This window comes from Carcharodon carcharias, chromosome 6 (genome assembly GCF_017639515.1).
Source record: "Carcharodon carcharias isolate sCarCar2 chromosome 6, sCarCar2.pri, whole genome shotgun sequence".
Lineage (NCBI taxonomy): Eukaryota > Metazoa > Chordata > Chondrichthyes > Lamniformes > Lamnidae > Carcharodon > Carcharodon carcharias.
The window spans coordinates 152,566,585-152,591,079 of NC_054472.1; the positions used below are offsets into that span (position 1 = coordinate 152,566,585).

At 44.1% G+C, this 24,495-nt stretch overlaps 1 protein-coding gene across 2 annotated transcripts in view; it reads left to right on the forward strand.

Annotated features, from left to right (window-relative positions):
* zc3h3 (zinc finger CCCH-type containing 3) overlaps positions 1–24,495 on the forward strand; it is a 297,424-nt gene that overhangs the window by 200,737 nt on the left and 72,192 nt on the right. For both annotated transcript variants that reach the window (XR_005943320.1, XM_041189962.1), the window contains exon 9: positions 8,276–8,407. Coding sequence is in view for 1 of the 2 variants with exons in the window: in XM_041189962.1 (XP_041045896.1) it covers positions 8,276–8,407 (132 nt within the window). In the remaining variant the exon portion in view is untranslated. The remainder of the gene's footprint in view (positions 1–8,275; positions 8,408–24,495) is intronic.

Here is a 24,495-nt window from a genome sequence, read left to right on the forward strand (position 1 = left end):
GAACCAATCAGTGATTGAGGTGACAAGGCACTCGCAAACACTCCTATGTAGTGTCGATCATGTTGCCTTGAAGAAGATGGAGGCAGGCTGCTCATGTCTTGCGCTATATGGCAATGAGTGTAGTCGCTGGCCTTGTGCAGAGATCCATTGGGGACCTACCTCAGACTGCAGCCTCTGTATTTCTGCAGAGACAACCATTGTCAATGGAACAAATAGAGCAGATGAAGGCTCTAGTGGAAGGGCTAGGGAGTTGGAAGAAGATGAGGGTGCTGAAATACTCTCAGAATCGTCAACCTCCTCACTAACCTCCACAGCCTTAGGTTGGTCTTCAAGTGGGTTAGCAGGGGTTGGCTGCTGGTGCGCAACAGTCATCTGTTGCAACAGCTGTTTTGCCACCAGCATGAGCATTTTGTTAAGGGAACACAGCTCCTCATGTATTCCATGGATGTCAGTGCTCCTACATTGAGCGGACTGCTCCGGACTACTGAGTCCCTTTGCGGGGACTTCCGATGATTTTGCATCCACTCTGAGTAATGTTGTATGTGTCTCTTCATGAGATTGGCCATTCTCTCATGGTTCTCTCAACTTTTTACAATTTATATAAATGACTTGGATGAAAGGATCGAAGGTATGGTTGCTAAATTTGCTGATGATGCAAAGATAGGTAGGAAAGTATATTGTGAAGAGAACATGAGACTACAAAGGAACATAGGTTAAGAGTGGGCAAAGATCTGGCAAATGCAGTATAATGTGGGCAAATGTGAAATTGTCCATTTTGGCAGGAAGAATAAAAAAGAAGCATATTATCTAACTGGCGAGAAATTGTAGAGCTCTCGTTCAGGAGGATGTGGGTGCCCTAGTGCATGAATTGCAAAAGGCTAAAATGCAGGTACTGCAAGTAATTAGGACAGCTAATAGAATGTTATTGTTTATTTGCAAGGGGAATTGAATACAAAAGTAGGGATGTTATGCTTCAGTTGTACAGGACACTGGTGAGACCACATCTGGAGTACTGTGTACAATATTGGTCTCTTTATTTAAGGAAGGATGTAAAAGCATTAGAAGCAGTTCAGAGAAGGTTTACTAAACTAATACCATAAATGGGCAGGTTATCCTATGAGGAAAGGTTGGCTAGGCTAGGCTTGTATCCACTGGAGTTTGGTTGACTGGGCGGAAAAGTGGCAAATGGAATGGAAATGTGTGAGGAGGTTGGGGAGGGCAAACAAAGCAAGGGAATACTCAATAAATGGAAGAATATTGGGAGGGTTTGAAGCGAGAGACCTTGGAGTGCATGTCCACCAGCCCCCTGAAAAGTCCTTGCTTTTTCAAGCATCTGTGTTGTTTGCTAAGTTCACAATGCATGTGACAACTAGAAAAGAACAGCTGCAATATTGTATGGTGTCATCCAACTGTGATCTGTGAAACACTGAATTCTCTAACCTCACATTTACAACATTAGAAGCTAAAAATTGAATTTCAAGAGTTACTGTTAGCTTTAAAGAATATGCTGAGCTTCTTGGTCTTGATAAGACTTTAAAAAGAACTAAAAAAGAATGGTTCACACATTATTAATTTCTAAAAAAAACCAATGTTCGATATAAGTTTAGCCATTCAGCCAGACTGAGGGCTATAGAGATACTTGAGAGAACTGCTTGATTTTTTTAAGAGGCGATAGGAAGGAGCTTGGTGTTCTATAAGGTAGAGGATCAACAGCAGTACTGGAGAGAGAGAGAGAGAAGTCTGACATAATGATTATGTAAAGCCTCTGGATGAAAAAGGCTTGATTAGCTAAATGGCCTTTTGTAATTCTGAATTATATGTTATGCACTTGATCTTTCTTAAGAGATGCACTGCTTTTTAAAAAAATTGTTTATGGGATGCAGGCGTTGCTGGCTAGATCAGCATTTATTGCCCATCCCTAAATGCCCTTGAGAAGGTGGTGGTGGTGAGCTGCCGCCTTGTGATATGGGTACTTACAGTGCTGTTAGGAAGGGAGTTCCAGAATTTTCACCCAGTGACAGTGAAGGAACGGCGATATAGTTCCAAGTCAGAATGGTGTGTGGCTTGGAGGGGAACTTTGTGGTGGTGTTTCTATGCTGCCCTGGTCCTTCTAGGTGATAGAGGTCCTGGGTTTGGAAGTCGCTGTTGAAGAAACCTTGGTGAGTTGCTGCAGGCATCAACTGCTTTGTTAGGATATTAGTTTGTGCCTCTGTAAACCCTACTTGTGGTTTCCTGTCCCACATGCAAATTTTCTGATTATCTATGGAGGGGGTCGACATACCCCAGTTCACTCGGAGACACTGCACTGTGGAGGTCTACTGCACATCACTTAGCCACTGATTATCTTCTCTTGCCATAAACCAAAAAAGTTGAGGGAATACCTTTCCTCATGGCTGACTGAATGTTTGCACCTTGTTGTGCAGCCCTAAGTCACATGCATCAAAGGTTCCAGGAGTTAATCCTTAAATTGAATGTGTCATCTTGGTTGCAGTGACATTACAGCTGACCTTCTGTCCATGGTCATTGCAAATTGAATCAAGTCTGCTCTGGAGTTGGTGATCCACCCTGACCAGATCTGCGCTATACCCAGCAGGAAGATCTCTGAAGCCTTGCGCTCCTCAGGGATATGATTACCTATGCGGGGGTGTGGACGCCTGCCTCATCAGCCTGGACAAGGAGAGGGTATTTGATAGAGTATTGCACACTTAGATGATGGAAGTGCTCTCCAAAGTGGGGTTTGAGGAGGGAATCCGCAATTGGATCCAACTGCTCTACCCAAACATTAGTAGCACAGTTGCAATCAATGGGTGGGAATTGGAAAGCTTTCCGATCAAATCTGAAACCAGGCATGATTGCCCTCTCTCTCCTGTCCTGTTCATGCGTTAAACAGAAATCTTTGCCAAGTCCATCAGGAAGAATGAAGGCATAAGAGGAATGAAGACCCTAGGTGGTGGAGATGTGAGATCAAAGCTTCCCTGTACATGGACAACATTTCTGTCTTCTGCTTCAACCCACTGTTGGTGTGCAGACTGATGAGCATCTGCAACAAGTTCAAGCTTGTCTTGGGAGCCAAGGCAAATCACGGCAACTGCGAGGCCATGTTCTTTGGGAACTGGACCGACTGATCCTTTGTCCCCTTCACCATCATGTCAGACTACTTGAAGGCGCTGGGGATATAGTTTGGATGGACTGGAGCATATGTTAAGGACTGGAGCATACGTTATGAACTGAAAGGAGCATGTAGTTATGGTAAAAGAAAAGCTGGGCATGTGGGAGCAATGTTCCTTCTCCAGTGTGGGTAAGAAGCTGGTCATCAGGCATGAGGCATTCTTGATGTTGCTGAAAAATTCTAGGCCCATTTCTCACTCCTGCATCATGGTGATCACCCAAGCCATCTTCCACATTATCTGTAGGTCAAAAATAGACCATGTTCACAATTTAAAAACCTCTAGATAAAGGGGAAAAAAACTGGCCCAACATCGCTGTCATCCTGATGACCAGCTTTGTGTGTGGCTGCATCAAACTGTGCATGAACCCTTGATGTGCAAGTACCAAGGGTCATTCCATGCTGATTTTCTACCCATCCCCAATGTTGCGAAGGATGGGTTTGGCCAAGTTGCCACATAACACTCCAAGCAGCTAGACTGCGCCATACCACCTATCCCTTGTGGAAACATTTATACAGAAAAATACCTTTGAACACAAGGCTATTAGGCAGTGTCTGCCCATAATGTCCTAGAGGCTCTGCAGGAAAAGGAGATAGCAGATCATGTCAAATAGTTCCCTGAGCAGGCTGTCAAGGTCATTCAGCAGAATGCCTCACCATCAGACCTTTCAAACAGCCGCCAAGATGTAGCTTGGATGGTGGTGAGAAAAGCTTGGGGCAGCCACCACAAAGGTGCAAAAGCCACAGTGTAAGGTCTTTCAGTCATTGTGCGCCAAGGGGCTGGAAACTGTAGAACCACTCGGGCTGTATGCCTTTCATTTCGAATATCAAGACAATTGAAATTGTGTTGCATCACCTCAGAGAGGAACATGCTATACAGAGATCAGTTAAATTCTGTTGCACTTTCTGTAATTTCCAATTTGAAATGTTTTTTACCCTCAGGTCCTATACCGGACATGGAATGTATATTTTAAATATCAAAAGTGGCAGGGGGATGGGAACCTGAGCAGGGAGACACGACAGGGAAACAAAGATAGGAATGAAAGGCAGAAAAGTAGAAAGCAATATTGGAAGGCAGAGGCAATGAGGGTTAGCAGCAAATAGGGCCATAGTATAAAAAAATGTAAAAATGTCAGAAAGACAAGTCTAAAGGCACTGAATCAGAATACACTGAGCATTCACAATAAGGTAGACGGATTAACAACGTAAATAGATATAAACAGGTACCATATGATTGCAGTTATGGAGATATGGTTGCAGGGTGACCAAAGCTGGGAACTGAATATCCAAGGGTACTCGATTTTTAGGAAGGGCAGGCAAAAAGGAAAAGGAGGTAGCGTGGCGTTGTTAGTTAAGGATGAAATCAGTGCAATAGTGAGAGAGGATATTGTCTCAAAGTCTAGATGTAGAATCAATCTAGGTGAAGCTAAAAAGCAACAAGGGGCATAAAACGTTAGCGGGAGCTGTCTATAGGCCACCAAACAGTAAGACAGTGGTAAGATGGGCGGCATTAAACAGGAAATTAGAGATGCATGTAACAAGAGTGCTACAGTAATCATGGGTGACTAATCTACATATAGATTGGGAAAACCAAATTAGCAATAACACTGTAGTGGATGAATTCCAGGAGTGTGTACGGGATGGATTTTTTTAAAGACTAGTATGTCGAGGGACCAACCAGGGAACAGGCTATCCTAGATTTGGTATTGTGCAATGAGAAGGGGTATTTAATAAACTTGCTGTGCGTGGCCCTTTAGGGAACAGTGACCATGATATAATAGAATTCTACATTAGGATGGAAAGTGAAGTAGCTTAATCCGAAATTAGGGCCTTAAATCTAAACAAAGGAAACTATGAAGGTATGAGGCATGAGTTGGCTAAGATAGATTGGGAAACTTCATTAAAAGGCATAGTGGTGGATAGACAATGGCTAATATTTAAGGAATGAATGCAAGTGTTGCAACAGTTACACATTCCTTTCTGGCGCAAAAACACAGTAGGAAAAGCAGCCCAACCATGGCTAACAAAATAAATTAAGGATAGTATTAGATTCAAAGAGGAATCATTTAAAGTAGCTAGAAAAAGTAACAAGCCTGAGGATTGGGAGCAGTTTAGAATTCAGCAAAGAAGGAACAAGAGATTGATTAAGAGGGAAAAATAGAGCATGGGAGTAAACTTGTGGGGAACATAAAAGCGACTGTAAAAGCTTCTATAAGTATGTAAAAAGAAAAATATTTAGTGAAGATAAATGTAGGTCCATTACAGTCCGAAATGGGAGAATTTATAATAGAGAACAAGGAAATGGTAGCACAGTTAAACAACTACTTTAGTTCTGTGGTAAAAACAAAAAACTGCGAATGCTGAAAATCCAAAACAAAAACAGAATTACCAGGAAAAACTCAGCAGGTCTGGCAGCGTCGGCGGAGAAGAAAAGAGTTGACGTTTCGAGTCCTCATTACCCTTCAGCAGAACTGGGTGAATCCAACGAGAGGGGTGAAATAAAATATAAGCTGGTTTAAGGTTTATGGGGGGGGTGGTGGTGTGGTTGGGTGGGGGGGGAGAGAAGTGGAGGGGGGTGGTGTGGTTGTAGGGACAAGCAAGCAGTGATAGGAGCAGATAATCAAAAGATGTCACAGACAAAAGAACAAAAGAACACAGGTGTTGAAGTTGATGATATTATCTAAATGAATGTGCTAATTAAGAATGGATGGTAGGGCACTCAAGGTATAGTTCTAGTGGGGGTGGGGGGGCATAAAAGATTTAAAAATAATGGAAATAGGTGGGAAGAAGAAAAATCTATATAATTTATTGGAAAAAAACAAAAGGAAGGGGGGGAGAAACAGAAAGGGGGTGGGGATGGAGGGGGGAGGTCAAGACCTAAAGTTGTTGAATTCAATATTCAGTCTGGAAGGCTGTAAAGTACCTAGTCGGAAGATGAGGTGCTGTTCCTCCAGTTTGCGTTGGGCTTCACTGGAATAATGCAGCAAGCCAAGGACAGACATGTGGGCAAGAGAGCAGGGTGGAGTGTTAAAATGGCAAGCGACAGGGAGGTTTGGGTCATTCTTGCGGACAGCAGGTGTTCTGCAAAGCTTTTTACGTTTGGTCTCTCCAATGTAGAGGAGACCACATTGGGAGCAACGAATGCAGTAGACTAAGTTGAGGGAAATGCAAGTGAAATGCTGCTTCACTTGAAAGGAGTGTTTGGGCCCTTGGACGATGAGGAGAGAGGAAGTGAAGGGGCAGGTGTTGCATCTTTTGCATGGGCATGGGGAGGTGCCATAGGTGGGGGTTGAGGAGTAGGGGGTGATGGAGGAGTGGACCAGGGTGTCCCGGAGGGAACGATCCCTACGGAATGCCGCAAGGGGGGTTGAAGGGAAGATGTGTTTGGTGGTGGCATCATGCTGGAGTTGGTGGAAATGGCGGAGGATGATCCTTTGAATGCGGAGGCTGATGGGGTGATAAGTGAGGACAAGGGGGACCCTATCATGTTTCTGGGGCCTTCTCCTCCCTCCCAGAAAATCAGCATCTGTCGAAGGGTCATGAGGACTCGAAACGTCAACTCTTTTCTTCTCCGCCGATGCTGCCAGACCTGCTGAGTTTTTCCAGGTAATTCTGTTTTTGTTTTCTATTAGCATGTTTTCATTTTAGCGCAGTCTGTAAATTAAGGGCGTTCCCTGAATAGCTCTGAGCATGCTCAGTCTTATTTAAAAGCAAACTGCCACTCCCTTCCTCTCCCTTTTACCCTTCCAATCCCCATCTCTCCCCTTGATCATCCCACTCACTACCACCCTCCTCTGATACTCCTGCTGGCCACCTCTCCCGCTTGCCACCTCTCCCAGTAGCCACCTCTCCAGCTCGTCACCTCACTCCCCGAACCACCTGTTTCACTGCCGATCCTCCTTTGCCCCCTTTCCCCTCGTCACCTCTCCCCTGACCCTCCCACCCGCTGCCCCTCCAGCTTTGCCACCTCACTTGCCTGACCCTTCTGCCTCACTGCCTCCCCTGCTCTGTGCTTCCCTCCTAAACTCTCCAAACTTGCTGCTTTTATCCCCGACCCTCCCAAGTCACTGCCACCTGCTGCTCTCTGCTTCGGTCTTTCTCCCTCCCTTCTTCTTGCTGCCCCTCTTCTTGGACCTTGTTCAAGGTGAGGATTTGGGGTTGGAAGCAGCAAATGAGAGGGAGTGGCAGAGGGAAGTGGTAAGCGGGAGGGTAGGGTGGGGGGAGAGGCAGTGAGTCGGGAGGGTCAGGGTGGGAAGCAGCGAGTGGGAGGGAGCAGCAGAAAGAAGCGGTGAGTTGGGAGAGGTGCTGAGTCAGGAGGCAGTGAGGAGGAGGAAGCAGTGAGGAGGAGGTAAATTGAAAGAATTAAGTTATTAAAAGTTGATTAGGATTTTTTTGGTTCAAGGCAGCCAATAGTGTTTTTAATGTAAAAATTAAAGGGCAGGACCATAACCCACCCTTATTACATGGTTTCTTATGGGAAAGTGATTTTTGTTTAGCACATTTTCATTTAGTACACCGTTTTTAGGAACACATTGGGAGTGCTAAATGGGGCATAGCTGTACTGAACTGTATTTTACTTTTATAGAGACATGAATTGCGGATGTGGAATCTTTTACTTTTTACATTCCATGAAATTGGACCTCTATAGATGTGTATCAAAGCAAGGAAGCAGATTATAGCAGATAGAAAGAATGCAATGATCCCAGAACACTTTTAAAGCAGCATTACAAGTATGCACTTAAGCCTGTAAAAGCTCTGTTCGATATTCTGCAACACCAACTTGATTGATAATGTAGCACCAGACTACATGCATTCCAGGAAGCAGATTATGGCAAGTACAAGCAATTGTTAGTTGGTGGATAATGCATCTATGTAGATGTTCGGTAAAAAATTACAACTCTCAGATCCTAAGGGACAGCATTCATTTAAGGGGAACTGAAAAACCATTGAAAGTGCAAGCTGGCACTTTTTTCAAAAAATAAAGCAATTTGACATTGAACTATTTGGCCATATGCAGATTAATGTTTGTCTTTTATTCTGTTTTCATTGATCAGCAATTGGAAAGCCTGGCTCATAAGTTCAATATGTTATTTTCTGCTTGCATTGTAGATGCCAGTTTGCTCTTACTACCTCCGAGGGATCTGTAACAACAACAACTGCCCTTACAGCCACGTGTACGTGTCTAGGAAGGCTGAAGTTTGTCGAGATTTCCTGAAGGGTTACTGCCCACTGGGAGCAAAGGTACCTTAAGTGAATAGGGGGGAAAGTTTATTGATGGTACTGTTTTGTTACTAGTAGTTTTGGTTTGTGCCTTTTAAAGGGAACCCCTTTTCAAAACTTGCTTTACAATTCTCACTATGTTGCTTGTGTGGTAGGGAGGGATAATTTTAGTGTTCATCTGTCAGGGATGTGAATGCTTTTTAGGCACCTGGTCAACATCAAATATTCACATCTAGTGTTTTTGGATGCTTAGTAAAGCTCCCCAGCTTTGTGCATCGGCTGAAGTTTATTTTGCACAGAATTTTTTGAGTTAGTAGGCTCAAAGGGAACACCAATGAGGTTATGCTGGACTCAAATCTAGATACTAAAGATGAAAGGGCAGTGTGCTAACCCACTGCATCTTTCATCTCCCTGTTACCTCAGCAGTCATTTAACCTTCACTCCTATTGAAGTGACAAGCACAGACTGGTGATTTAATACCCTATGGAACACTCTGGCTCTGGTTCCATTCCCCATGGAATATAAGTGGTGATGATGAATAACCTTGATTATGATGCAGGATTAACACTGTAGAACTGCTGTTGAATCATCTTATCCATATGGTAGTGAGATACAAAAGAGTGAAAATTGAGGATGGCCTTGATGATCAGATTACCTCTTTTTCTCTTCTGGGTGGAATTTTCCGTGCCCGCTGGCGTCAGGTGTGTCTGGCGGCATGAGTGGACAAAATGGCAATGTGGCCAGAAAGCAGTTTCACGACGTCATGAAACCAGTTTGCAATCATCCACTGGGCCCATCCGATGGTTGGCTGCGTTTCCCTCATCGGGGGGAAAACACGCTGGTGCAGAACACGTCCTGACAAGTGTGACATCTATGAACCGGGACCTACCACTAGGGCCTTGCTCACATCGCAGACATCCAAGGAGCCGAAGATGCTGGAGCCCGACAGCAATGGCACACTGGAGGAATGTCCATGGTATGCTTGGTGGATTCTCATAGACAAGGATCTGCTGCAAAGCAGCAGAGTTGGAAAATCACCGTTGAGTGTTTGCTTACAACGGTGATGGTTGAGGGGGTGGAGAGGAAGGTCCAGGATTGACTGGGAGAGAAAGAAGCATTAGAGGTGGTGAGGTGTTGGGATTGGGACGGGGGGAGGGAGTAAAGGGGAGGAGGAGGTAACGGGGGCAACTGGGGAGGTAGGTGTAAAGGGGCGGCTGGAGGGCATAAGGAAAGGAAAGCAGAAGGACCAGGGGGAGGAAGGAGTGCAGAGAGGAGAGAGAAACTGTTCCCATTCAAGAGAACATCATGAGCAAAAGGGCAGAGATTCAAAATAATTGGCAAAAGGAATAAATGTAATGTGAGGAAGAATTTTTTCACCCAGAGGGTGGTTGGAGTCTGGAATAAACTTCCTGAAAGGGTGTTGGAGGCAGGTTCAACCCAAGTATTTAAAAGGGAATTGGATTGCTACCTGAAAAGAGAGATGTGCAAGGTTATGGGGATAAGGCAGGGGAGTGGATTAGGTGGAATGCTCTTTCAGAGAACCAGTGCAGACTTGATGGGCCGAATGGCCTCCTTCTGCAGATACCGAGTCTGGGGGGGGGAAGGAATGTGGCAAGGGGAGGGAGTAAGGATGGAGGAATGAGTCAGGAAGGGGTAAGGCTGGGGAAGGGGTTCAAAGGGGGTGGGGATGTGGAAGGGAAGGCTCTGATGAGTCCTTGTCTGTTCCTCGGGAGCGAACTGAGGGTGAGCGTGGTACAAGGGAATGGTGAGAATGACCGAGGGCAGAGTGAGGTGGGAGGGTGAGGTTTCAACGATATCGGTAGAAGGGAAGGCAAGGGTGATTGGTGGGTTCGAAGGCAGATACGGGACTCTAGGGGTGGGAAGGAGGAGTTTGGGGAAGTTAATGTGGATGGGGGTGAGATTTTTGGGAAGGAAAGGAATGTGTACGTACACCTGGACATCCCCAGAAGAATAAGGCAGATCACAGAGGGGAGGTGGAAGGTGATGCCGTGGAGTCAGCAGTGATGGGGCAAGGACATGGGTGACTCGGCGAGGGGAAAGGACGGGGAGTGAATGAAATATTGTATCACCACCATGCTGTCTAAATCTAAAGTGGAACTAGAGTCATGGTGAGAGAGATCAGGTGCCACATGGGAGTATAATCGAGCGTGCGGAGATGCAGGTCAGCTCAGATGGACAACTGAAAGTGAACCCCAGCAGGCAGCGTTGAAAATGCTCAGGACACTGAGGTGAGTGTGATACGGGAAGGATCTGCATGCATGAGAGAGTGCTTGCTTGAGGCTCCAAAAGGCCCTGCCAGACGCAGATGCTTCTCCCTCCAGAATCACTCATTGGCTAGCTGCTCCCTCTGTTGTGATAGAGGTTGAGGGGCTCACAGGCAAATGGGACTTGGAGGGAGAGGACAGCCTCTGAGATTACTGAGTGGATGACCCAGGGATGTCTAGCTCCTGCTCCTCCTCCCTTTGGGCGCCCAGGGGTCCCAGCCAGACTCTTTGAGGCGAAGGAGCACCTGAAGGGACGTCGATGTGCCCTGTTTCCCCTTCACATTGCCACTGCAGGAATTCACCCATGCCCCTCGCGGTGTCGTGCAGGTCTGCACATGCCGCCATGTTCTGCTGGACCAGGATCTCCATGGTGTTCGCCATCCTTTTTGTGGAGACCTCCATACATGCACATGTGGGCACCACGTCATCAGAGGCAGACAGACGCACTTCTCTGATTCACGAGCCACTCTGTTGAGGGCTTCCAACAGCTCTGGGTGATGTTCCCCCGCCTTCTGCTGATTCTCCAGGATGTATTGGAAGGCCAAATCCAGAGGTTCATCATCTGACTCAAACCTCCACAGCAGTCCTCCAAGTGCTGGGGAGCTTGGCCACATCTACCTCCTCTTGCTGCAGACACATGTCCATGTGGTGACCACCAGATTGCAAACCTGAGCCCGCTCTAGATCTAGGTGTCACCGAGGTCTATGTCTCTGTGCTGCTAGAGGGTGTAGGTAAGTGCTGTGATGAGTCTTCCAGGCTGCTTATTTCCAGCTCTTCAATGGAGGAGGTGTCTTCTTAGCTGGAGGTGAGAACCTGGATGGAGGCTGAGGGTATCGGCTGCTTGGCAGAGCTCCTTGTGAACCAAAGTAGACATAATTCGTGTGTGACAGCACAGTCAAAAGCAGGGGACAGAGCACTCACTTCTGTGCTGAGAGGGGGATGATATGGTGCAGGATCCTCATGAGGGTGTTTGCTGCTGACCTCACTGTCACTGCAGGCATGGCCCATGTCCTCACCAGTCAGTGTGATGGTGCACTCCTCAAAGTGAGTGAGGGGTCTAATGTGGGTCTAGGACCTCTCCCTGCTGATGTGAACAGGCTTCTGCATGAAAACATGTGGAGAGAGTGTGAGCAGGACACATGGCACTGCATGGAATGTTTGTGTGGTGAGCGGAGCCATGGATGGGATGAGGACGCAAGCTCAAGACAATATGGGCCTGATGGAGATGAGTGTTAGTAGTGTGGTCCATTGAGGTGCAAGATCCCTGCAGAAGTGTGATGGGTTTGAGAGTGATGAGAAGAATGACTTACCCTGGCGGAACAGATGAGATCATTAACTCTGTTGCGGCACTGAGAGCTGTTCTCTTTTGCAGCACACTGGCGCAGACCACCGCTGCCACGTCCTCCATGCTGGATTGGTGATACTGTTGCCTATCCTGCGGCCAGAGCGGAGGTAGAGGTCATCTTGGTGGACTTCCACAGTGTCCAAAAAGCACTCAAGGGTTGCGTCACTAAACCAGGGGGAGCTGCAGTCTTTTTGCCTTTTTGGGCCATCCTGTCTTCTGTGCAGCAGTCCTGGGCTGGAAGCACTGAGAGTTATTAGTGTGGTGGCACTTTAAATGTGGTGCCTGGCAATGATGAAGCGGCGAGGTGATGTCATGGTGGGCGCATGAGTGTGTGCCCGCCATCGAAATGGCGTGTTTCCCAGGAATGCATAATTAATGTGACGGGTTTGGGACGATATGGCGTGAAAAGCCGCCATTGTGGCCAGCGGGTAAAACGTTTTTCCCATCAGCTACCGCACTTAGTGCAAATCTGGGATGGCTCTGCCCTGTATTTCTGATATCATTAGTTGATTATCAGGCTGAAATATTTATACAACTCAGTTACCACTCTTCTCCCTCTTCCCCCCCGCATCTGTGATTGCAACCCAGATTCAATAAAAGTGATTTGTCTCGGGGGCAATAATTGTAAGGACAGTGCAGCTCAGTCATCTGTGACCAAGCCACTCTTTGTAAATGTGCTAATATCACAACAATGGTGCTTGGTTAATTAAGTCACGAAGTATCTGCATAGAACAGACTAGGAAGGCCTCATATCTCTTTGCATCAGTAACTATGTGTGATATGTATTTAAATGCTGAATTGATGTAATAAGATGTACGCAATGTATTGGTAATGCAATATTTCAAGAAGCTAGAGGGAACAAATAATTTTGTGGATTGAAAGAAAGCCTATAAAGTAATCCCTCCTTCATAGATCTTAATATACCTGCTCCAGTTCAATGCACATCCTTGAACCTATGGTAAATGTAAGCTCTGTATTTATCATGTGTGGTACTGTACCTGTGATTATGGAATCTATCTGTAAGAGTCAACTTAATTATTTTTTGATCTTTACATTGGTTTGCATGAATCATTGTAGGTTTGTAAACAGATGTCCACATGTACAATGCATTGAACCTGTTGCAATAGTTACAGTAATTTGATAATGAGTTTTTTTGTTTGGGATATCTGTCCTGTCTTTTTTTTTGAATGGTATTGGGCAGAATTATTCTTTGCATTACCTGGAAAGTTCTTTGATTACCCCATCTTCTGCCAAGTTGCTGCAAAAATATTATTGTATCATTGGCATATGTTGTGATATCTGTGAAGAGCTCTCATTCAGAAAGGAGCCAGACTCTAATATCTATAACTTTAGGCAAAAGCTTACACCATTTGTTCTATTCAAGGAAAAGTACTTCACCCAAGTTTTTGTTTAGTCAGGATGGGGGGAGGTAAAAGACATTGCAGCTTCACAGCAGCAGAGACCTTCTGTCTGTTGGCAGTGGAGGGGTTCCAACCTTTGTGCTACGCAGGTTTCTCAGTTTTCACCATTGGCATGGGGTTGGACCGAAATGGATTGCAAGACTGATTATGATTTCCATGCCATCCCTCCAATCAACATCCAAAATAGATGGATTTGGGATCAGGACCTCGAAGTGTTTAGAAGCATACTTAACTAGTCATATGCCCTCTGGATTTCATCCACCAGTGAAGGATGAAACTTGGAGAATTTAAGCCAAGTACATCACATATGAACATGACGCAGGAGTAGGCCACTCGGCTCCTCAAGCCTACTGCGCCATTCAGTAAGATCCTGGCTGACCTGATTGTAACCTCCCTCCTACCCCTGATAATTTTCACTGCCATGTTAATCAAGAATCTTTCTAGCCCTTCCTCAACAATATTCAAAACCCTGCTTCCACTGACTTTTGAAGAAGAGTTCCAAAGATTCTCAACCCTCTGAGAGAAAATAATTCTCCTCATCTCTATCTTAAGTGAGCAACCCTTTATTTTTAAACTGTGAGCTCCTAGCTCCAGATCCTTCCACAAAAGGGACCATCCTCTGCACATCCACTCTGTCAAGGCCCCTCAGGATCTTAAAGGTTTAATAGGACAGAGTGTTTGGAAAGGGCTAGGAATCTAACTTCTGGCACATCAGATAAAGGGACGACAACGAGAAAGGGGACAGGAAGTACAGGACTGAAGGTGTTGTATTTGAATGCACGCAGTATACGAAATAAGGTAAATGAGCTTGTGGCGCAGATTGAAATTGGCAGGTATGATGTGATGGGCATCATGGAGACATGGTTGCAAGGGGATCAGGACTGGGAGCTAAATATCCAAGGATATACATCCAATCGAAAAGATAGGCAGGTTGGCAGAGGAGCTGGGGTCGCTTTGTTAGTAAGAAATTAAATTAAATCGATAGCAAGAAACAACATAGGGTCAGATGATGTAGAATCTGTGTGGGTAGAGTTGAGGAACCGCAAAGGTAAAAAAAAAACCATAATGGGAGTTATGTACAAGCCTCTGAACAGTAGTCAGGATGTGGGGCACAAGATACACCAGGAGATAGAAAAGGCGTGTAAGAAAGGCAAGTTATGGTGATCATGGGGGATTTCAATATGCAGGTAGACTGGGAAAATCAGGTTGGTAGTGGATCCCAAGAAAAGGAATTTGTGGAATGTCTACGAGATGGCTTTTTGGAGCAGCTTGTGGTGGAGCCCACTAGGGAACAGGCAATTCTAGATTTAGTTACGTGTACTGAGGCAGATTTAATAAGGGAGCTTAAGGTGAAGGAACCCTTAGGAGGAAGTGACCATAATATGATAGAATTTACCCTGCAATTTGAGAGGAAAAAGCTGGAATCAGATGTAACGGTAATACAGTTGAATAAAGGCAACTTCAGAGGCATGAGGGAGGAGCTGGCCAGAATTGACTGGGAGATGAGCCTAGCAGGAAAGACAGTGGAACAGCAATGTCAGGAGTTTCTGGGAGTAATTTGGGAGACACAGCAAAAATTCATCCCTAGGAAGAAAAAGCATACTAAAGGGAGGACGAGGCAACCATGGCTGACAAGGAAAGTGAGGGACAGCATAAAAGCTAAAGAGAAAGCATACAATGCAGTGAAGAGCAGTGGGAAACCAGGGGATTGGGAAGCCTACAAAGACCAACGGAGGACAACTAAAAAAGAAATAAGGAGGGAAGATAAAATATGAGGGTAAACTAGCCAGTAGTATAAAAGAAGATTGCAAGAGTTTTTTTTAGATATAAAAAGGTAAGAGAGAGATAAAAGTGGACATTGGGCTGTTGGAAAATGACGCTGGAGAAGTAGTAGTGGGGAATAAAGAAATGGCAGAGGAACTGAATAGGTACTTTGCGTCAGTGTTCACGGTGGAAGACACGAGTAACATCCCCAATGTTCAAGAGAGTCGGGGGGCAGAGGTGAGTATGGTGGCCATTACCAAGGAGAAGGTGCTAGGAAAACTGAAAGGTCTGAAGGTGGATTAATCACCTGGACCAGATGGATTACACCCCAGAGTTCTGAAGGAGATAGCTGAAAAGATAATGGAGGCTTTAGTGGTGATCTTTCAGGAATCACTGGAGTCAGGGAGGGTCCCAGAGGACTGGAAAATCGCTAATGTAATCCCCCTGTTTAAGAAGGGAGTGAGACAAAAGACAGGAAATTACAGGCCGATTAGCTTGACCTCGGTCGTTGGTAAGATTTTAGAGTCCATTATTAAGGATGAGATTTCAGAATACTTGGAAGTGCATGGTAAAATAGGGCAAAGTCAGCATGGTTTCATCAAGGGGAGGTCATGCCTGACAAATCTGTTAGAATTCTTTGAGGAGTTAACAAGTAGGTTAGACAAAAGAGTGGATGTTATCTACTTGGACTTCCAGAAGGCCTTTGACAAATGCCGCACAGGAGGCTGCTCAGTAAGATAAGAGCCCATGGTATTAGAGGCAAGGTACTAGCATGGATAGAAGGTTGGCTGTCTGGCAGGAGGCAGAGATTGGGAATAAGGGGGTCATTCTCAGGATGGCGGCCGGTGACTAATGGAGTTCCGCAGGGTTTAGTGTTGGGACCACAACTTTTCACTTTATACATTAATGATCTAGGTGAAGGAACTGAGGGCATCCTGGCTAAGTTTGCAGATGAAACAAAGATAGGTGGAGGAATAGATAGTATTGAGGAGGCGGGGAGGCTGCAGAAGGATTTGGACAGGTTAGGAGAATGGGCAAAGAAGTGGCAGATGGAATACAACGTGGGGAAGTGTGTGGTCATGCACTTTGGTTGGAAGAATAGAGGCATAGATTATTTTCTAAATGGGGAGAGAATTCAGAAATCTGGAGTGCAAAGAGACTTGGGAGTCCTAGTCCAGGATTCTCTTAAGGTTAACTTGCAGGTTGAGTTGGTAGTTAGAAAGGCAAATGCAATGTTGGCATTTATTTCGAGACGACTAGAATATAAAAGCAGGGATGTGCTGCTGAGGCTTTATAAGGCTCTGGTCAGACCACATTTAGAATATTGTGAGCAATTTTGGGCCCCTCAGGATATCTCAGGAAGGATGTTCTGGCCCTGGAGAGGGTCCAGAGGAGGTTCACGAGAACGATCCCAGGAATGAAAGGCTTAACATATGAGGAACGTTTGAGGACTCTGATGGAGTTTAGAAGGATGAGAGGGTATCCTACTGAAACTTACAGAATACTGAAAGGCCTGGATAGAGTGGACGTGGGGAAGATGTTTCCTTAGTAGTAGAGACTAGGACCCGAGAGCACTGCCTTAGAGTAAAGGGAAGTCTTTTTAGAACAGAGATGAGGAGAAACTTCTTTAGCCAGAGAGTGGTGAATCTATGGAATTCATTGCCACAGAAGACTGTGGAGGCCAGGTCATTGAGTGTATTTAAGACCGAGATAGATAGATTCTTGATTAGTAAGGGGATCAAAGGTTACGGGGAGAAGGCGGGAGAATGGGGTTGAGAAACTTATCAGCCGTGATTGAATGGTGGAGCAGACTCGATGGGCTGAATGTCCTAATTTCTGCTCCTATGTCTTATGGTCTTATGGTTTCAATCAAGTCTCCTCTCACTCTTCTAAATTCCAGTGGAAACAAAACTAACCTGTCCAGCCTTTCCTCACAAGACAAGCCACCCATTCCTGGTTTTATTCCAGTAAACCTTCTCTGATATGCTTATATGCATTTGCATCTTCCCTTAAATAAGGGGAACAATACTGTATGCAGCACTCCAGATGGAGTATGGAATTTAGAAGAGTAAGAGGCAACTTAATTGAAACCTTTAAGATCCACTGTTTAAAAATAAGCGGTCGCTCATTTAGGATAGATATGAGAAATTTTTTGTCTTTGAAACTCTTCCTCAAAATGGGTGTGGAATCAGAGTCTTTGAATAGTTTTAATGCAGAGCTGGATATATTCTTGGTTAACAAGGAGGTGAAAGTTTATCGGGGGTAGGCAGGAATGTGAGGTTAAGATTATATTCAGATCAGCCATGTTCTTGTTGAATGGCGGAGCAGTCCCTAAGGGTCGAGTGGCCCACTCCTCCTAATTCGTATGGTCGTATGTGCTCTCACCAGTGCCCTTGTGAACTGAAGCATAACCTCTCTTGTATTCAATTCCCTGCAAAATAAATGATAACATTCTAATAGCTTTCCTGTACCTGCCTTTTGTGATCCATACGCAAGGACACCCAGATTCCTCTGAACTTAAGAACTCTGCAATCTCGCACCATTTAGATAATATGCTTATTTTTTTATCTTTCTTGCCAAAATGGACAATTTCACACTTGCCCACATTATACCCCATTTGACAGATCTTTGCCCACTCACTTAACCTATCTATGTCACTTGTAGCCTCTTTGCGCCTTATATATCTTCGTGTCATCAGCAAATTTAGTAGCCATGCCATCTGTCCCTTCATCCAAGTCAATTATATAAGTTGTAATAAGTTGAGGCCCCAGCACTGATCCCTGTGGCACACCACTCGTTACATCCTGCCAACCAGACAAAGACCCATTTAAGGCTACTCTCTGTTTCCTGTTAACCAGCCAATCTTATCCATGTCAATATGTTACCCCCTACACCATGAGCTTTTATTTTCCTCAGTAACTTTTGATGTGGCACCTTATCAAATGCCTTCTGGAAATCTGTGTACAGTACATCCACCAGTTCCATTTTATCCACAGCACATGTGACTCCTTCAAAGAACTCCAATAAATTACACATGATTTCCCCTTCACAAAACCACGTTGTCTCTGCATGATTGCCTTAAACATTTCTAAGTGCCCTGCAATAACATCTTTAATAACAGTTTCTAACATTTTCCCTGTGACAGATGTTAAGCTAACTGGCCTGTAGTTTCCTGCTTTCTGCCTCCCTCCCTTTTTGAATAAAGGAGTTAGATTTGCTATTTTCCAATATGATGGAACCTTCCCTGTACCTAGGGAATTTTGGCAAATTAAAGCCTATCCTCTAGTGCATGTACAATTTTTGAATTGACCCAAGTACATTTTACCTGATGCGATTGTTAACATCCGCTACTTCCTTCCATTTCACCCTCTATTGCTTGGTAGTCTAGGTCTTGCTCACAGGTTCCTAAATCTCTATTTATTAAATACTTGGTCTGTTATTTATCAGGAAATTATCTGCAGGTAATGTTTTGTGTTTTTTTGTTATCTCTGTTCTACTTTCATATATCTTTCATATGATGGCCCAACGTTTTCTGGCAAAATACGTGTCAGTTTAAAGCACGGACTTATTAATGTGCAAATTATCAAGTAGCTTATGGCAATGAAGAGATTCCTGTGAGATGCGAATTGCCGCAAGTTGCTGGATGATTTTGCTGTTAGCCTTGTAAAAAGAACAGGTCACTGTCAACCTCCCTGTAACTCTCGAGTACAAACCCGTTTCCATCTGTTTCAGATGAAGTTACATTGTTTCATAGTTTGCCATTGTGAGATTTGAACTCTTGAGGTTACAAACCAAGTACCATAACCACTTGGCTATTTAGGCCAAGCCGTCAACCTCCCTGTAAGCTGCAAGAAATTGCTGCATTTTTTTTTTGCACAATAATTACCAATTAAACCTGCTGCAGAAAGTTAGGCCTGATACTTAACAGCATAATAATCATTTTAATGATAAGCTTTATGTTCTTGCAATGCCACTCACCAACCCAGAAAGAGAACGTTTGAAACTGTGGAGCCTCATTCTTGTATTTAATAAGTTACTTCGAGTTTTTTTAAATTAAATTATTTAATTTTAACATTTTTCTTTCCTGTCTTTCTCTACACCTCTCAATCAAATCTCTTTCCCTCTAAATTCTCTTTCTCTATCTGATTTGACTCTCATTCACCCTTTTTCCTTCTGTGACATTCCCCCCCCCATCCTTAAATTTAATTGATTAAGGAAATAGATTGTTTACCTTGTCATTCACCAAGGTCCCAAATGCCTCATTGCCCTTGCCACACTTATCATCTCACACATCAAACAATATGCAGCACACAAGATTTTCAGGCAGAAAGGTGAGCTCACCAATAAATGCCCTGCTCCAGCAAACTCTGGGCAAATGTGTTTGAGGATGTTGGCAATGGTTCCTTTGATGCCTTGTAATCCTCTTGTCTCTTGGAATGATCTTGTGGAAGTAAGTGCCTGTTCACATTGTATACCCTCCTTTGAGCCATGACTCGGTTACACTCTCATCTCACAAATTTATAGGTCCAAGTCCCACTCCAGACTCTTGAGCACGTAATTTATAGTGGCACTCCAGCGCAATTCTAAAGGAATGGCTGGTGCTGTTCTCTTTGAGGTGTTCAACCGAGGCCCTATCTAGTGTATATAAAAGATCCCGTGGTTCTGTTTCAAAGAGGAGCAGTGGGCTATCCGCAGGGTCCTGGCCAGTATTTATCCTTCATTTAGCATCACTAAGAGAAGCAAATGAGCTGATCGTTATATTGCTATCTGTGGGATTATGCTGTGTACAAATTGGCTTCCACATTTCCCTGTGTTACTACATTTGAGAAGTGCTTAATTGAATGTAAAGCACTTGGAACATCCTGAGGTTGTGAAAGACACAATATAAATGCAAGTTTTTTTCTCCTTTGAATCCCTTAACACTGAGATGGGTAGCGAGGGGAGGAAATTGCTCATTTTTAACCCTTGTGTACTAAAAAAAAGTCTGTGACGCTATACTTGATATTTTGTCGTCATGTTCTGCATTTTCTGTGGAGTACAAGTGCTGACTGTCATTTTTATAGTTATGCAGTTAAATAGGAGATGGTGAAGAAAAAATAATTCTGTAGACTCCCCAGAGGATTGATGCTAGTCTATAAATATATAACCAGAAGTGCTGATCATGTATATCTTTTCCCAAATAGCCTAAATGCCACTCTGGGTCTGCAGCGGGTTAAATAATATTCTTTAAATGACGCCAAAAGTGCTGACTGTAATTACTGGCATGGTGTTAAACTGCTGCAAGGGACCCCAGAGAATTAACAGAATTTTAGGAATCAAGTGAGAAGTATTAATTGTATGTTTGCATTTGAAAAAAACAATTACACTCAACCTTCACCCCCCCACCACCACCACCATGGCACCACCGCCACCACGCGCACACACCGCCCCCCCGCCACCCCCCCCCCCCCCCCCCCCCCCCCCCCACCCCCCCGACCACCATAACCAAAGGTGCAGCATACTGAATTTAAAAAAGAATTCCTCAACATTTTGTTTTCTCCCTTTTCTCTTTGAACCACACTGACATTCCCAAATAATCTGGTTACACTTCTAGACTACAAATAATGCCAGTCTTCAGCTGAGTGTGAGGTGATGTGTGACAGGGTTCATTTCTCCCAACCCCAAGATTTTTCTCATCTCCCTCTGGGTGAATTGACCACTCTTTCAGTTGTGACCCACCCTGTCCTCCATGAAGCAAACCTTAGCAGTGATGAAAGCCAATGGTGTTTATTGCCCAATGTAGCTGTTGTGTTGGAGCTGAGAAGCATATCTTTAGCTAGGATTAATTATAAGGTACAAGAAAAATATCTCTTTCTTAGATAAGAAAGTAAATTCTACAGAGACTCCTCCAGGCATAGGAGACTATTTCAATGTTCCCGTATCCCTGAACCTGCTTAGTGTGTAATGCTGATGACTTTTGCCTAAGAATGATGTCTCAGAGCATAGACATTTGCAGAAATTAATTGAACCCAGTCGATACATCTTAAACCAGGCTTTCCTAATTTCGGTTCTTCTCTCTTTTGTAGTTGGCCATTAAAATTGTGTCTAAATATCGATTGCCTCCTCCGGACCTGATGGGTTAGAGGTAGATTGCACTTGTCAGTGTGTCCCTGTGTCTTATTTAATCCAGAGCATAGCTTCAAATCCTACATTCTATCTATCACCAAGACACAGTTCCTACTTCACACTCGCCATCACAACTTATAATAGCGCTCCAGCTGTGTTTGTGACCATTTTTGGTTTTATAGTTTCTGCAATTTTTTTTCAGTTAGGTCTTGGAGCATGCTTTCAGTCTGATTCACCTGCAACTTTACCAAGCAATGTGCAAAGTGTCAATATAGTATAGGGTGAATACTGAATAGATCCTTTTTATGGCCCAGATTGTAGTTTGGTTAGAAGACCATGCATATGTGTATAATTAACCAGTTTGACATTTGGGAGAGGTAAGAGTCTCCCCAAGAAGTGTCACTAATTTACAATAAGTCCTGCTTCCTGAAACAAACTGCTTGATCCTGTTGGTCTTCAGTTGATTCCTGTCCTGTTCCTAAGTTGCATTTGTTTGAGAATATTGTTGCATATTTTTGTCAGAGTAATGTTAGAGCTTGATATTTGAATAGCTCTGACCTAATAATTCATTGGAAGATAAAATATTTTGCTTGGAAAATAATAAGACTTTCTCTCTCCCAAATTGAAATAGTTTTATTTCAACTGCTTCAGAAATTACATCAGAAACCTTTTGAAAGATACAACTTGCATTTGAATAGCAACTTTTATGTTCTCAGGCTTCCCCAAAATGATTCACGGGCTTTTTTTTTTGTATTGTAGTTAATTGCATTATGTCAGCAAACATGAAAGCCAATTGTCACAGAGCAAGGACTTGCTTTACAATCCCAGCTAATTTTACTACTGGACAAGTCAGATCCCAGAGAGGATCTATCAAGCCAGCTTTCAAACTTTTTTTTAAACCATGCAGGAAAGTTACTGAACAAATTTGCAGGAGTCTGCTGATGAGCTTCCAACAAAGAGCAAAACATTTATTAAGTGAGAGGAATGAGCTATATTACACTAGACAAAAAGGTTGGAAAGATCTCAATATGAAGAAAAGAATATGATTCAAATATTCACTATCCCTTCATCCCAGTTGTATCTTTACACAAACATACAAATTAGGAAAAATAAAACAACTTGCCAGCCATCTCTATAGTATACTTCAATGTTCAGGGTAAGTAAGTGGTACGTGTGAACCAACTGACAAACTCTGGCAAGGCACACCATACTCCAAATGAATTGACAGATACAACCAAAGCAGATTTTATGATTTCTCAACAACCCACCCAGATGCTCGTCACGCTGTGAGCCATCCAGTTTCATTGAAACTCTGTTTTTCTCACTATGGCGAGAATCTTCATGTTTGAAGAACTCGCCTTGAAATTCTCTCCAAACATCATTCCCATTCGGAAGGCTTCGACAAGGGTCCACCTCCAGGGTTTCAGTCTCGCCTCTGAAACTCACTTCACCTGGATCTGAGTACACTCAGGCTTCACCTTCCAAGCACACTTTCAGATCTTCAGCCGTTCCACTGTTCCAAAGGTTACCCTTGTCCTTATGGCCCACAGCACGGAATCACCAACCTTCGGCTGCCCTCTCGGATTTTCAGGGCTTTGCTGCAGGTCTGCTTCCCGCAGCTCTCTAAGTCAGAGCCTATTTCTCTGCTCTTTTCTCTCAACTTGACTTAACAGGATCTGTTTCTGAACCCTGTCCTTGTCCCTTACCTGGGACTGTCTTCTGGGACCTCTTTCTGTCTCATTCTCTGGTTTTGGAGCTTCTTCTCGGTTTAAGCCCTTCTCACTTCCACCCGCACACCCCACCCCACCACTGCCACCCTATGCCCCCGATATTCTGTTCACTGGAACACCTTCTCTGGAATGGCGCTCCAGCTCAGACCCTGCAGTTTCACTTTGCTTCTTTGCAGTCGCGCAGAGCCATTTCTCAGCCTAGAGAACATAAAAGTACTAACTGCACATGTATGGCCCTTTCCTGGCCGATCTGTGCATGAAAGGATCAAACTATGAAAAAAAAATCCGAGCTGCCCATGTGCAGCCATTGCCCAACCAGCGCATCACATAAGTTTCGATACCTGTCGGGAACTGTAGTTCTTGAACTGCGATTTAACTTAAGGTAAGTATCGGAGTTTCCTAACAATTGCAAATGCCAAATGTAAGAAACATGATACTGTGGTAGCAATAGTAAGACTACCAACCCCATTCCGATCATCCTTAGAGTCGAGAAAGATAAGAGATCTAGTTTCTAGAGGAAATAATGAGCCGAAGTTTCCATGGCAAAAGGGTTGGTACCCAGATTTAAGGTGATTGGCAAAATAATCAGATACCATGAGAAAACATTTTTTTCATAGCGATTTATTGTGATCTGGAATGCACTGTCCTACAAGTGTGGTAGAAGCAAATTTATTCATAATATTTATAAGACAATTGGACGATTGTCCTATCGGGAAAAGGCAGGGCAGTGGGATTAATTGAGTAGCATTATCAAAGAGGTATGTTGGGCAGAATCTGTCCAGTATCATTCTAGGCCACCTGCCCTGGCTCAATGTCAATATTTTCATTATGCCTTGAGAAATTGCTTTGGGACATTGTTCTGCATTAAAGGCACACTACATATGCACCTTGTTGTGGATTTAGATTGCACATAGCAAATTGTGCAACTTAAGTTCAACAAATCTAGTAAACTGTGTGTTAGTCCCAGTTAAACCATCAATATGGTAGGAGTGTCATTACAATCCACTGATTCACTTAATGACCTTCAGGGAAGCGAATCTGGCTGGAAAACAAATCCCATCCACATTATGCAGTTAACTCTTCCTGCACTTGGCACCTAGAGACGGACAATAAGTGTTAGCTTGCCACAACTCTGGAACATATTTAAATGACCAGTCAGTTTATCCCTACTACCCTTCTTGAATAATGGTACCACATTTGTTGTCCTCCAGTCCACTGGCACCTCTCCTGTGGCCAGAGAGGATTTGAAAATTAGTGCTGTGGTGTATGTTGAGGATTAAATGTTACCAGAACACTGAAAGAACACTCATCCTCTTGAATAGCATCAAGGAGTCCTTTGTAGAGTCATAGAGTTATACAGCACAGAAACAAGCCCTTCGGCCCATCGTGTCCATGCAAGCCATTAAGCACCTATCTATTCTAATCCCATTTTCCAGCACTTGGCCTGTTGCCTTGTGTG